The sequence below is a fragment of the Jaculus jaculus genome, chromosome X, assembly GCF_020740685.1.
Source record: "Jaculus jaculus isolate mJacJac1 chromosome X, mJacJac1.mat.Y.cur, whole genome shotgun sequence".
Classification (NCBI taxonomy): Eukaryota; Metazoa; Chordata; class Mammalia; order Rodentia; family Dipodidae; genus Jaculus; species Jaculus jaculus.
The window spans coordinates 89589693-89606191 of NC_059125.1; the positions used below are offsets into that span (position 1 = coordinate 89589693).

The 16499-nt window shown below is 33.1% G+C and overlaps 1 protein-coding gene across 2 annotated transcripts in view; it reads left to right on the forward strand.

Annotated features, from left to right (window-relative positions):
• The window catches only part of Diaph2 (diaphanous related formin 2), a 915994-nt gene that overhangs the window by 446534 nt on the left and 452961 nt on the right, over positions 1-16499 (forward strand). For both annotated transcript variants that reach the window (XM_045140096.1, XM_045140097.1), the window contains one exon: positions 1434-1563. In XM_045140096.1, coding sequence (XP_044996031.1) covers positions 1434-1563 — 130 coding nt within the window. The remainder of the gene's footprint in view (positions 1-1433; positions 1564-16499) is intronic.

The following is a 16499-nucleotide window of genomic DNA, read 5'->3' on the forward strand; positions in this document are numbered from 1 at the left end:
CTGTAGTGCAAAAGAGATTCAATATGGGCCTGATTTATTAAATGGTAGTTTTTTTCATAGTAACTAAAGCAATAACAATTAATTTATTGTGTACTTACCTAAATGTCCTCTGAAGCCTTTCCTAAACTTTCTTGTAGAGAATACTCATTTATTATAAACCAAGTAATCCTTAAAGCTAAAAAATCTAAATCAGTATGAATATCAGTGGAAAAACCCATGATCTAAAGCTTATAGAATGAACACATCCAATAGAATGAGAAAACATGATACTTTGGGCTGTGCTTATGCATTGTTTCTAAGTAAATCCTTCATTTCATTTATAGCTAAGCCTAGTAAACAAGATATATTAAAATAAAACACTAGACACTTGTCATACATATATTTGGTCCTACTCTTTAGAGATTTTTGACATTCTAACTGTGGTATCTTTTTTAATGTTTTTGTTTATTTTTATTTATCTATTTGAGAGTGACAGACAGAGGCAGACAGAAGCAGAGAAAGAGAGAGAGAATGGATGTGCCAGGGCCTCCAGCCACTGCAAACAAATTCCAGATGCATGTACCACCTTGTGCATCTGGCTTACGTGGGTCCTGGAGAATGGAGCCTCAAACTGGGTTCCTTAGTCTTCACAGGCAAGCACTTAACCACTAAGCCATCCCTCCAGCCTTGTGGTATCTTTTGTCTAGTGTCTCCAAAATAGAAATGCATTGTGTAAGCAGGTAATTTTTTCATCTTTTTTGACTGGTCAAATTCCTTTTATAATTATCTGTAAAAACAAAGTTGTGAATTATTTTCTGTTGCTCCGTGATAGTAAATGATGGTAAAATGTGCTTACTCTTTTAATTTAATTTAATTTACATAATGATGTATAGAAATAAATATAAGGTCACAAACGAATATAGTTTCCAAGAATATAATTTTTTTCATTTTTTTTTTCGTGGTAGGGTCTCACTAGCCCAGGCTGACCTGGAATTCACTATGGAGTCTCAGGGTGGCCTTGAACTCACAGTAATCCTCCTACGTCTGCCTCCCAAGTGCAGGGATTAAAGGCGTGCGCCACCACGCCCAGTTTAAGAATATAATTTTTGTAATAATGCAAAGACTAGAATGCTACTAATATAAACACACTTTGGTTACTACTATAATTCTTAAGGGAATATTCTTCTCATAAAATGAATAGTTCATTTTGCCATAATGATTCAGACACTTTAGAAACTATAGATTAAAGTTAACTTGGCACTTGTACTGGTGTTATTTCTCTTTTTGTAAAAGCTCACTTTAAACCCTATTAAGTGCCTGCCATCAACTTTTTAACATATTGAAGTTCTTTTTAAAAATCTGAATAAATTCATTCATTTGTTTCACTTGTTAAAAAACAACAAAAAAAACCCTGTCCTACTTTCTAAAATAGTCTTGTTATTGTTTCCTTTTAGATCAGAGATACAAAATCAGCAGATCAAAAAACCACCCTTTTGCATTTTCTTGCTGAAATCTGTGAAGAAAAACACCAAGAAATCCTGAAATTTCCTGAAGAACTGGAACATGTAGAAAGTGCAAGCAAAGGTAATTGATTTGTAACTACTTTTAGATTGTCATTAATGTATGTGAACACAATCATAAAAGTATTTTATTATTTGTTGATATAGCAGAAGCAGGAATATATTTTCCCTAGCTTACATTTGACAATACTGTACATTTTAGTAGCTGGCTTATTTTGTAGGTTTTTGAACCTCTGTTCAGATTACATATTCCATTTGTTAATTTGATAAACACTTAAGTGTATATTGTTGTAACAGGAACCACTTTATTGTTTTTTCTGGTAATATGGAAATCATTCTAAGACAGCTATTCCTTGAATGTTTTAGACTCTTAAATTTGAGAAAAAAAATATAAATGAAATTGTACATATAACTAGAAAAAATTCGAGAAATTTTTATTGAAAGATAATTTTCTGTAGTTTAGATGAAGAAAAAGTACTTTGAAGAGGGTAAAAAAAAAGACAGGGTTTCATGGAGGAGAACAGTACATAAACAGTGGGCTAATGTTTTATACACAGAAAAGGCCTTGTTTTCGCAAAGAACCCAATAGGAGCAGATCTGAGAAGCAGAATCATTTGGAGCAAATGAAAACAATAGTTGGCAAAAAGTCTGGAAAAGTAAGGTAGGCACCTCAGGAACTTCTAAGGCAGGCTCAGTTTGTCATGTGAATGCTGAATGCCAGAGAGTCTTATTAGAAGGTCAGTGGGGATTAAACTTGCACCAGTAAGGAACAGGGGACGGGAAACAAAACACCTGTAAAATTTTGATGTAAAATAATTCATTTTATCAGTGTTATCTACCTTTGCAGGTGTTTCAAAAGCAAAAGTAGGATGAACCAAGAGAACCTTTTTGGTAATGAAATCATATGTGTCAAAAACACATTTGTTCTTTTTTGAAAAAAATACTAATTCTATAAATCTTGTATTTGAAAATTTTACTATAGTTATTGAGTTCTATAACTCTGAGACATCAAGTAAGGACCCAAACACAAAGATTTTTACCAAGTTCATTGTGAACTATATAACTCTGCTAGTGTTATTTCAGGGAAAAATAATCTTTAAAACCCAGAATCACATCTGTGAACATTGTTCAACCATCATCTCTGCTGTTTTGTTACTGTCACTGAAATCCTCATTGGATTTTTAAAAATATTTTCAATTTTTATTTAAATTATTTTAATATTTTTAATTATTGCCTTCTGTTGTAGACCAAGCACAAGATCAAAGATCAAATTAGAAGCTAGATAATGGCTCCATAGTTTTATATATTATCTTTATTCATTATGAGAATGCTAACATGAGTCATATTTACTACATATTACAAATGTAATAGCACCACCACATGAAATCCTCCTTCACATGTCATAATATGGTTAATAGTAAAAGAATGAAACCCATCAGATGAGCTGATAGAACAAGAGGTGAAATTTGTTGTTCCAATCCTCTTTTTAGTTGGCATTAGTCCATTCATGAAAGCAGATGCATCTTGAACTATTAACCTCCTCCTAGTCTTTACTCACATGGGTTTAAGGAGAATATAATCAAGCTATAGCATTGTGTGCTTAATGAATGTCTGGAATATTTAGCTATGTTTATAACTGTAAAGTCACGTACTTCATGTTTTGGTCAAGAATTAACTAGAAAATTCATATATGATGTTGTTCTCATAAACTAATAATATCATCTGTTGATAACATAGGTATCTTTTTGTACATTACTAATTCATTCATCATTATATGCTATTTTGAACAATATATGGCTTTATTTTTATCTCTAGTGCATTCATATTTTATTTAAAATGGTATAAAAGGGCAAGAAAGATGGCTTACCAGTTAAGGCATTTGCCTGCAAAGCCTAACAACCCAAGATCAATTCTCTAGGTCCCACGTAGGCCAGATGTACATGGTGGGGTATGAATCTATAATTCATTTGCTAGAGGCCCTGACATGCCATTTCTCTCTCTGTCTTTCTCTCTCCTTCTCTCTGTCTCTAATACATAAAGTAAATAAATAAATATAAATAAATCAGAAAAAAATTTAAAAATGTTATGAAAACATTTTTGGTCATTGCTGCTACTAAGAAATGAAAATTATAAAAAAGTCTTTTAGTTAGCAATTAGATATTTCCAGTCCTACTTTTACTACTTGCTAGTTTCATAGCATTGAAGTAATAATTTAGATTTCTACTGGTTTTTTTCATCTGTACAATGAGAATGATTGTAACAATGTGATTAAATAAACAAATTTATATATACAAAACCTCCAATAAGTTGTTATATATAATTTGTTGTTATATTGCTGTTTTTAGTAGCAGTGGTTCTTAGGAAGAGGAGAAAGAAAAGTACATACTTTTAAGCACATTGTAGTTGTATCGACTGTAAGATTAAAAAGGGAAGATTGTAAAGATGTGTTATTCTTTTTCAGGCTCAGATAAACATTCTGTTTTGTTTGTTTCATATATGTAGGCTTTCTGGTAAATCCTTTCATGATTCACTTTTATTATAATATCAACTTCTATCTCCCAATCTGTTTCAAGAGTCAAATCTATTGATTGAATTTTGATTATCTCAACCTTTTTTTATTCATTAGTTTTGTACTCAGTGAATACCATCAAGTTGGTACCATTGTTAGGTTCATCCGCCCCTCCTTGTTGGGGTATATGGGTTATGCATTGAGGAGTTAGCCCACAGTTATGGGTAGGAGAAATGTCTCTGCATATCATGACCCAACGTGTGGCTCTGACATTCTTTCTGCCCCCTCTTCCCCAAAATTTCCCTGAGCCATGTTGAGTTCATTTTTGGTCTGCTTCAGGGATGAGGTGTTCGGGGCCTCTGGATATCTGATTCGGTAGGCACTTATTGTTTTCTGCTTCAATCTCCTTCTCCCTTGTGCTGGTACCCGGTTCACCAAGCAAACAGCACCCTTGCTTGTTTTGCCAATTGTTCTTAGTTTCAGCCAGGGCCTTTTTGAGGTATGATGGGATGGCTCTCTCCTTAGGATCTATGTATATCTGAAAAAGAGAAGCAGATTCTCCAACAGAGAGTAAGTTAGCACCAGCCATAGAGATAACCCTTTTTTTATTATAGAGAATTTAATAGGTGTAGCCATGGTGGGAAACCAACTACTCTTTTTTTTTTTTTTTTTTTTTGGTTTTTCGAGGTAGGGTCTCACTCTGGTCCAGGCTGACCTGGAATTAACTCTGTCATCTCAGGGTGGCCTTGAACTCATAGCAATCCTCCTACCTCTGCCTCCCAAGTGCTGTGATTAAAGGCGTGCGCCACCACGCCCATCGGAAACTACTCTTGATTTGGCTAATTGATCCCCTCAGTGGTACGGGACCCATAGCTGGATCTTGGAAACAAGTCAGAACCATATCCAAACATAAGCCCACTCTCCATTATTTCTACTTTTGTGTACTGATGTTGCTACTCCATTCACGAGATTGTTACCAAATATTCTCTTTCTATCCCATGTGTAGGCTGAAGCAATCCATATTCTCAAGTATTTTGGCTGGTCCTTTTTCTTTCCCTAGGAAATTTGGAGTTCTAACTCACAAAGTTCTTAAGCATATTGTGCCTATTTGCATATGTTTTTATTTTCCTCCTAGTGCTCTTCTCAGTGAAAGCAGACATGGTCTATTTTGTGCTTCTTTGATTCTTTTATAATAATCCTGTCTGTGTATATGACTTCATGGTATATCCCCTGCCTGGAAAACATACCTGTCCAGTCCTCTAAGAAAACTGACTATCATTTGTCAAATCACTGTTCAGAATACACCTCCTTTCTTTTTTAATGTCTTGTTACCAAAGCCTTAGAACACGCTTCAAAGTTTAGTCTTCAGGAAGAAATATCATAGTGAAAGGTCAAGCTATTTTCTTCTTATTTATAGTTAAATGGTTTTCCTTAGTATTCAAGTCTAACTTGTCTTCCTTCCTTAATATGCATTTCAGCCCCATTAAAGCCTTATTCTGTCACATTTGGTACAGTGTCTATGATGTATACCTGTTCACAGTGGAAATAATAAAAAAATTGATTAAGGCTGTGTATTACTTTTCTTTGAAAATGTAACCAATCCTTGTGAAATGATTCCCTTCTCTTCAAAAACAAATGGAAAGGTTACTTAAAAAAAAATGGTAGGCTGGAGAGATGGGTAAGCAGTAATGGTGCTTGCCTGTGAATCCTAAGGACCCATTTTCAACTCTCTAGATCTTATGTGAGCCACATGTGTAAAGGTGAGGTTAGTGCAAGCTCATGCATGGCACTAGATGGCACAAGTGTCTAGAGTTCAATAGGAGTGTCTGAGACCCTGGCATACCAATTATCTCTTTCTCTATCTCTCTTGCTATCTGTCTCTCTAAAAAATGTAAATAAATAAAGCTGGGGCAGGTCTGGAGATAAGAGGATGGATAAGAGGCTTGTTTGCCAAGCATAACAATCAGTGTTCTGTCCCCCAGTAACCATATATAGCCAGATGCACAAAGTGGTGCATGTATATGACATTTGTTTTCAGTGGCTAGAGGGTCTTGTGTTCTCTCTATCTCTCCTCCCCCCACATACAGACATTGTATGTATGTATGTATGTATGTATGTATGTATGTATGTATGTATGTATGCATTTGGTTTCTTTGAGGTAGGATTTCATTCTTGGTCAGGCTAACCTGGAATTCACTATGTAGTCTCAGGGTGGCCTCAAACTCATGGTAATCCACATACTTCTGTCTCCTGAGTGCTGGGATTAAAGGCATGCACCACCACTCCCTGCTCTGTAAAAACAAGATTGATTGAGATGGGAAGGGAATATGATAGAGAATGGAGTTTCAAAAGGGAAAGTGTGGGGAGTGAGGGTATTACCATGGGATATTTTTTATAATCATGGAAGTTGTTAATAGAAATATGAAAAAAAATGTTTTAATAATGCTGGGAGTATATCAGTAAGACAAAACAAAGTCAGTTAATGCATAACCCATACTTAGTATACAATCAAGTGATCACTGACACATTTTTCTATATTTTTGTGTTAAGTCCAGGTGTTTATAAAGTAAGTATTAGTAGGTGTCTTTTCTGTCATTAGAAATATAGGTCTCAAAATTACTGATAAAGACACAAAATCAAATCACATTGTACTGAATGTAAAACAAGAGAATTATGTGGGATTCATGGGAAAAATCATTTTATAATTACTTTTATTTCTCATGAAGCTAAGCTCTCAAAATTTTGTGTTTCTTTGAGATGCAAACCTATGGTATTAACTTAGCATATATTTCAAGTGCTCTGTGACTCAAAGATATTGGGGAAAAACACATTAAAACAGATATATATTACAAAGTGAAATACAAAATCCATATGATTTTTTAAAAATAAAACAGATGACTTCAAAGAAATATCACTCTTGTGGCAGATCCCTATGGGTACATGATCAGTCTTTTTCTTCCTTCAGAGGTTCTTTGGTGATAAAGTTTATGAAGCATTACCTGGAGAATGAGAGTAGATTGTTTCTATTTGGATTTGTTTAGTTGTTTAGTTAGTAATTATTATGAAGACACAGGAGGCAAGCACATATACTGATAGAGTTTATCACTTTCTTCAAAAGAGATCTTCACATAAATCAAATTCAAACACAAATAATATAATGAAACTTTATTGCCAGTAATATTAATAAAATAACATTGCTCTGGTCATTTCATTCTAAGTTAAAATTTAAATCTGAAGATTTTTTTTTTTTTTTTTTTTTTTGGTTTTTCAAGGTAGGGTCTCACTCTGGCTCAGGCTGACCTGCTGAAGATCTTTTAATTCATGACTGATATGCCAATTAATTTCAAGAGATAAAATATGATTTCCAATATCTTTGAACATTGAAAATACTTTGCATAAACAATTAACTTTCATTAATTAGTAATTTATAATATTATGCATAACTGTGTACATATAGATATATAAGCTTATATGTAGTAGATAAGCTATCATGTAAAGCACTGATGGCTTCTAAAAATATTTGTTAACTCCTTTGTATATCCATTAGTCTGGCTATCACTTGAACTTTCAGGTTTAAGGATTTTTATAGTTTGATTTAAATCCTTTACTGTTTTATAGGTCAGCTCAAGGAATAAAACCAAAAGTGTTAGTAAAGTTTAATTAAAAGTATTCCATTCAATATTGGGAACATATATTAATATATTTGAAGCCACTATTAATCCAAGATTTTGCATATGTCCAAAATAGTCTTCATAGTTAAATTAGTGCTATCTTACAATATAATTTTCTGTGAATAATATCCATTTCTTATGAAGTAAATAAGTTATTGTAATTTTAACAGTCATTTATGCCTTTAGATTTCTGCTATGTTTCCATGTTGTGTTAATACATTATATATATGCACATACATACATACATATAATGTAGACAGAGAGAACGAGAACTTTAAATAACAGAAACAGGTTTTGTCAAAGAAAATTTATTCTTCTGTGTATACACACACATATACAAACATACATACTGTAGATACATTATAAATTTAGGAAATACTGATACATTAGGGAACTGAATGCATATTTTTTTAAAAACTTTTGAGATTTTCATACTTGTCTTCTTTTTACAAAGACAACTCTGTTTAAAATCGAGTTTGTTTTTTTTTTAAGAGATACTATCCTGCTACCCTGTACACACCCACAATTCCAATAACTAAGAAGGCTAAGGCCAAAGAATCAAAAGTTTAAAACTAGCCTGGAATTCGTAATCAGACCTGTGTCACAAAATAAATAAATAAATAAAAAGCCCCAAAAAATGTAGAATAAGAGAAGGAATACTATACCCAAAGAAGACACAAAAGTATAGAATAAGAGAAGAATACCAGGTCTGAAGAATAGGTAGATTTTTTTTTTCAAGAATGGTTGTAAAATTGTTTTGGAGATATCCACTCTAATCAAATTTTCAAGTATCTATTATTATTGCTCATGAGGAAAATGTTGTACAGTATATTTCAGAATTTACTTGTCATCTAAGCAAGATGAGGTCTAGACAATAAAATTTTATTATGTAAGGACAAAAAGTAATGTTTTCTTTACTACTCCCCAGTGTTTTTAATTCCTGACATACAGATTCTCTAATTCATTTTCATATGTAGTAAAATCTATTGAGTTGAGGCATTGTATTCAAGTAACAGTGGAAGAAAACAAAGATCATGCTTACTTGGAATCAAATAATTTGTGCAGCATTGCTTGATGATGTGTCTATTTGTTTTGTGGCACTTATATAAGCATTTGACAGGTTATCTTAACTTTTGTTTAATAGGACATCATAGCCTTTACATACTAGAAATGTTTTTTCCTGGAGAATTTTCCAAGTGTAAGTTTGTGTGTTTTTTCTTAGCAGAAATGCCACCACCTCCATATCCCAGCTTTTTTAAGCCCTATGTAGCTTTTGCATCCTACTCTTTTATAAAACAGCTTATATTCTGGTTCTCAGTAGTTTCTTATTTTATTCCTGGACCATCATATTGAGACCAACCTGTTCATTTGGTGCTTGATTTGATGCCTTATAGAATTATATTCTTATTTATTTAACCATTCACTCATTCATTTTTCGTGTGAGAGATAGAGAGCATGAATGAGCACATCAGTGCCTCTAGCCACTGCACCCAAACCCCAGATTCATGCACCACCTTGTGTATCTGCCTTTATGTGGGTACTGAGGAATGGAACATGGATAATTTGTCTTTGCAGGCAAATGCATTAATCCTTAAGCCATCTTTCCAGCCCTTGTTAATTGATTTTATTTTTTATTTGAGCCTTCTAAAATTATAATGCAAATGTTTACATTTTTTTAGCTTCATACTGACATCATTTTTCTCAATGTGTGACATTGTCTTCTTTATCATGGCAACATGTAACATGATATTGACATAGTAAATACAGCTCAATGAATGAATACATGTTCAACATCACATGAAACTAGCTCCTCTCTTTATTTAGGCCCTCAGTGGAACTTTAATTACTTGGGTTTCCTAAACTATATTTGTTAATATTTATTTCAAGTTCTTATTAAGCAACAAGTAGGAAAAAAAATTCTGCTGAAGTGATTAAGTAAAAGCACTCAATGTAATAGGTACACTTACTGTGGCATCCAGAGTTCTAGCCATGTTCATTTTCTTGTTTTAGTCCCTGAGTCTATAACTGTGTTTACTTTGTCGAATGCATTCGGAAGGTCAGTTATGTACCCTTTCTGAATATATGTCATACATTAATCACCCAATTTTCAAAAATAACTCAGTGTGATTTTAAAATGTGTGATGTTTCCTGAAAAAGGAAGGTAGGTACTTCATTTTAATTCCAAAGGACCTCTTATTTTTATGAATGCTTCATTAAAATCATCACATGCATTGCATAAATATAAATAGGTAGCTGCTGTCAGATTTGTTCTGATATTATTGTGAGTAATAATTTCTTTTCAGCAAATTATATGTCACATAAGGATTTTAACAAAGCATTTTTTGACATAAGGGTAGAGATTTATATTTTCTTTATTTAGTCAAAAAAGAAAACACACATTACATTCTTCCTAAAGTTTAGGGTTTTCTTTATCACAATTGTTATCAAGTTGATGCATTCTGTTATACTATGGGGTCCTGATATGTTCTAACACATAATGTGTCCCTGTTTCATTGTGTCATTACTTCAATGTCAGATAATAAGATATGAGTTCAATCTCACTTTAAATCCAAGGGAGTTTGTTTAAATTTAGATATTTATGGATCAGTCTTTTCTTATAGATTCCTGAAAAAACAAATAGGGGCCTATTTGCTGCAAGGGTTAAATTACTGTTGCTGAGAGAGAGGAAAGGAAGAAGAAATAACAACAGTTGAAAATTCAGTCAGTTACTTACTGGGGTTGTAACTTAGTTGTTTACAAGTGTTTTGTATGTGAAAGGTCCTATCTTTAGGACTCAACACACACACACACACACAAAAGAGAAAGGAAGGAAGAAAAACAACTAAATAAAAGTAAAAGTCAAAATTTATTGTTACATTATAAAAGAGTTTGAAATAATACATGATGTCAATAATTTTATATTCTTCACATAATTATAAGCTGGTCATTTTTTGTGATGATTAGAAATGAGATTCCAGAGCTATATAGGCTCCTGTTATTTTGAATTACATCTCTAACTTTGGATGGGAGAATCTTGCTCTCTTTTTCAAAGGAGGCTTAATACATGTCCAAGTCTACATTTTCTTGCTGTAGTATCTTTGCCCTTAGCATCTATAAACAGGAAAAAAAGAAAAGGCCTATAATATGTAATTGAATCATCTAAATAATTGCTAATAAAAGTTAAGAGGAAATCTAAAGGTATAGATTCAATAGTAAATAATAAAAATGTACTTTTAATGCCCTTTTCTTCATATTTTAGAGGAGTAGATCCTACTTGCATTTTGAGTAGAAATTCATAACTAATGTTTATGCTTGCTACTCTTTCTTCATTACAATGCCTTTTCTCACACCTGTGTGACAATTGACTATTTTTCAAGCTCTTACTAAACACCAAGTACTGTTTTCAGAATGGTTATATAGAAAGGGAGATTAAGTCTCCAAAAGTTCAAAGCTCGGTGGTTTACACAGCTATTAAGAACTGAGATTTTTTTTCTTTTTTTTTAATTAGTTATGTCCATAGTGTGTATACAGTCATGTTGGTACCATCATTAGCCTCCTCCTTGTACTCCCCCCTCCGCAGGGAACTTCTTCTTTGGATAATGTGGGTCATGCATTGTGGGGATAGCCATCAGTTATGGTGAAGAGGCAATGTTTCTATGGAAACATTTTGTGGGAGACAAATTTCCCTGAGCCATGTTGGGTTCATTTTAGGTCTATTTCAGTGATGAGGTCTTGGGAGCCTCTGTGTCTCTGGATATCTGGTTTGGCAGAAGTTGAGTGTTTTCTGTGTCTATCTCCTTCACCCTTATGCTGGTAACAGGTTCACTTAGAAAGCAGCACTCTTGCTCATTTCCCGTTACTCTTGGTTTCAGCTGGGGCCCTGTTGAGGTGCGGTAGACTGATTCCCTCCTCAGGATCTGTGTCCATCTGCTCCAGAGCCCTGAGGTTTTTGCATATTTCTACATCATCATCCTTATACTATATCAATATGGGAAGCAAGACAAATAGAATTGGAAACGTTATAAAACATGACTTTTATGAATTGAAGATAAGCTATGTAAATTGTGGTCGTTTTTAGGTTTAAATGTTCTATTAATTAGTAGATATATATCTAATAAAGTCATAAAAATTACTAACAATGTTTTACTTTGAATTAGCAGTTAACTCTTAAATGTGTCAAATTTGTATCAATAAGACTTAGATTTCACTAGCTACAGATGACTGGGCTTCTGCGTGAGAATGAAAATACTTAGTAGCAGAGGCCAATAAGTTAAAAAAGAGACATAAAGGGAAGAGAAAGGAAGGGAGGAGGGTACTCAATAGGTTGATATTGTATATATGTAAGTACAATGATTGTGATGGGGAGGTTATATGATGGAGAATTGAATTTCAAAGGAGAAAGTGGGGGGGATTAACGTGGGATTTTTTTTATAATCATGGAAAATGCTAATAAAAATTTGAAAAAAAAATAAGTAAAAAAAAAGATTTAGATTTTAGTCAATTGATTGTTTTCCTTTGAAATATACTGAGAATATTAATGTACTTCATAGTGGCATATTCCTGATAATTATTCTTTTTGGTCCTCACTCATATTGAGGGGTGTGGTCATCAACTAAATACATGTTTATTTAATGCTGCCAGTATTGAGACCTGCAGTGTAGACTTTTAAATATGTCATCTTTCTTTGCATATCTATTCTCTGGAATTAAACTTATGCTTTAAATTAATTTTTACAACTGTTTGTGTGTTTGATTCTATCACAAACCATACTAAGCCAGTATTCTTCAGAGAAAATATTAAAGGCAAAATCTCGGGATGCAAAAAACTTTTAGAATGATTTCAGGTGAGTTATTAGAACAAGGTATAATGACACATGTTTATGGGAATTTCATAGTGAAATCCATAACTTGCTATGCAATAATTTCAGATTCAATTTCAATTAAATTTGAAACTGTAAAGAGCTTATTTTGTGACTAAATCTGAAAACAGAGCATACATAGCAGGGTCAAAAATTAGCATTTACATTCATGGTATCCTATCTCTACTTCTTTTCCTCAAACTAATTAACTCTGTAAGTTTCTTATGATTTGAGAGCTACCATATAGAAGTGCATGCTAAGCTTATCTGTGACTTTAAATGTTGTGAAGTGCAAATGTTTTGGACAACACAATTTCATTTTCTGTTATTAATCAAAGTAGAAAAGCCTCTCTGTGAACATAATCTTGTATGAAATAAAAACCTAGTCATACATATGAAAATAAATTTACATCTATATTTGTCTCCTTTAAGAACCATAGTTAATGATTGTCACTCTGTTCCATTATTGTACCTCTATATGCTTAAAAGAAAGGAAAATTCTTGTGACTATTAAAGAAAGGCTGAAGATATTATTTAAGACCCTATTCATGTTTAAATGTTTATTGTTCAATTGGAGGTAAATACCTGAGATCAGAGGTAACAAAAAGAACTTTTTCATAAATAGATACCATGTTGTGCCTAACTAAAAAAGTTAGTACAAGTTAGATTAATTCTATTTTCAAAATTCTAGATTTCTTTTTGTGTAAACTGAACTTTTGGTGAGTAACTCCAGGTATTGACAGACTCTGTTACCAGCCAACAGTGTTCTCTTCAACAGTAGTATTGGCAGTTTATCAAAATGTTTAAAATGAATATGGAAGGGGGCAGACCTTGTGAGGTAGCTCAGACAGTGAAGTGTTTGCCTTAATATCAGGAGGACCTGAGCTTAAAACAGAAAAATTCAAAATTTATTAATCTACCCTGGTAATCCCAACACTAAGGAGGTGGTGACAGGAGAATCCCTGAGCAATCTGTCCTCTTGCTTCCATGTGGACAAGCACAGGTGCAGGGATCCCTTCCCTCCCCCACATGTGCTCACAAACAAGCACACATGTACAATCCACATAAGCATACACTTGCAAAGAAATACAAAATGAGTACCTGGACTCTGGGCAAGGCTCAGTGGTAAAAGGTGTAGGTGTGCTCTCCAGAGTCATAAAAATACAAATTAATAAATAGTAACTGTCACTATTACTTTTTGTTAGACTTTTTCAATCTTGTACAACTTGGGACCCACAGGCCACATATGTGTGCATGCAGCTGAGGATAACTATGAATGTGGCCCAACACAAGACAATACTTACTTAAAACCTTATGGAATTTTATATGTGTGTGTATATGTGTGTTTGTGAGAGGGACAGAGAAAGAAACAGAGAGAAATAGAGATAGGTAGTTAGATGGATAGATAATAGATAGATAGATAGATAGATAGATAGATAGATAGATAGATAGATAGATGATATATAATTAGGTAGCTATTGATCATAAACTTTGTAGATGACAACCTAATGTACCAATGTGCACATAAAATTCTTAGTTGCCTCTTCCTTTAAAAATGCATTAAAATGATTGAGATGGGGAGGTAATATGATGGAGAATGGAATGTCAAAGGGGAAAGGGTGGGGGGGAGGGAGGGTATTACCATGGGATTTTTTTATAATCATGGAAAATATTAATAAAAATTAAATTAAAAAATGAATTAAAAGAACATATCCTGTTGACATTCAGGGAAAAAAAAATAAGGTACTAATTAAATTGTTTCCTGAAACATTTCCTCTTTTTTTTCACAGTGATTTTCCAATGCAATATCATTTTAATGGGCTTTACAAAAGGGGGTACCTTCTTACTTTTTTATTCCCCTAAATGTAGTGATCATGTCCGTGTCCCAGGATATTGAAGTAGAATGCAAGACCCAACAAAATTTACACTTATTTCATGAAAGTTCTATTACCACTCATTAGATGAAAACTAAGAAAAAAATATTTCACAGAGATTCCTTTGAGATATTAATATACAAAGATTGTTTCAAAACAATCAATAGAATTCAGCCCTGGGTATTGCTTTGAAAGAAATGCAGAAGGCTATGGATTTCAAAAGTGTTAAAATGGCTTTAAGTGTACTGAGCTATTCATGGTACTTAGCTTTTATTTTTTGTGTAAGTTATATCTGAGCAAGAATTTTATTTTTATAAGTGTTGTTAGTTCATCGATGCTTAGAATTGTCAGCATTTTCCATTACAAACTCAGTATTAGGGTTCGTAACTCAGATTAGAAGTCACCCTGGGTTGAAGATTGGCATATGTATTTTGAACCTGTGGTTTAAGTGATGCAATTAAATATGTAATAAACATTCCAATTATCATATTTTATGTTATGTTATGAAATATTGTAAAATGATGTATTGTGGTTCCTTGATTACAGAAACTGCCTTACAAATGTTAAGTTAGTCAGCATAACTGGTTAACAAAGTTAGAGAAAACATTTCTTCAATCTAATTAAGCCTTCTAGACAAGACATGTTAGAAGAATGAGCCAAAATACTTACCACTACCAATTGAGTTATGGCTTCTAAAAGACACTAAGAAATGCATCTACATTACTGTAAAACAACAATTTTATTCAAATTGAGTGAATACTGTGAGCATTTAAAAGTTAAATCAGTAGGTTGAGATTCTATACCCTTCACTATCCACAAGTACAAATGTCTACTAGATTAAAAAAAAAAAAAAAACTGTTTCTCATTATGTGAAACTAATTTAATTGGCCTGAAAACTCTCTGTATAGTCCAGGCTGGCTTTAAACTCATATTTCTTCTGCCTCAGTTTCTGTAGGACTAGGTTTATATATAAGCAATATCACACCTCACTGCTAGCAGACAAATTTTTAATGGTAATCTAGTCTTTCAAATTAATCTCATATTTTTTATTAAAAAAACTAACCATTATTTTCCTAGTCATAAAAATATATATTACAGATTATTAAATGTAAAATATTTTAAACTTTTTAATTTTTTATTATTTAGTTATTTGAGAGAGAGGCAGATAAAGATTTTTTTTATTTTTTTTAATTTTTTTGTTTATTTTTATTTATTTATTTGAGAGCTACAGACAGAGAGAGAAAGAGGGAGAGAGAGAGAGAAAGAGAGAGAGAGAGAGAGAGAGAGAGAGAGAGAGAGAGAGAGAGGGAATGGGCATGCCAGGGCCTCCAGCCACTGCATATGAACTCCAGATATGTGTGTCCCTTTGTGCATCTGGCTAACATGGGTCCAGGGGAATCAAGCCTTGAACCGGGATCCTTGGGCTTCACAGGCAAGCACTTAACTGCTGAGCCATCTCTCCTGCCCATAAGAAAGATAAAGAGAGTGAAAGAGAATAGGTGCACCAGGGCCTCCAGACTATGCACCTCCTAACTCCAGATGCACGCCCCACCTTGTGTATCTGGCTTATGTGGGTCCTGAGGAATATAACCTGGGTCCTATGGCTTTGTAGGCAACTTCCTTAGCCTCTAAGACATCTATCCAGTGCAAAAATATTTTATATTATAGAAAATATAAATAATGAAAAGAGTCTATAATCTTTCAAACCCGGTATAGCTACTAGTGACATGTTGATATATGTAGTTTCAACCTGGATATTGTACATTCACACAAATACACGTGTAGTAAAACTAAAATCCTAATAAACTAAATCACAATTTGAAATATCCTATGAAAAAAAGCATAAACTAACCATTAAATATTTTCTAAAGAATATTATTTTTTCTGATTGTCAAGTATAGCTGCTTATGAATGTACTGAAGTTTAACTTGTCACCCTTATTACATCTTCTCAAGAATTTTGAAATCTCTTTGATTTAACCTTAATCACTTTGCTTTACTTACTTTAGAATAAAGAAAAAATGAGGAAGCCTTTCAGCAGCTAGATTTTGTTCAGGATCTGGGTCTTCTAGCTGTTGTTAACCATTTAT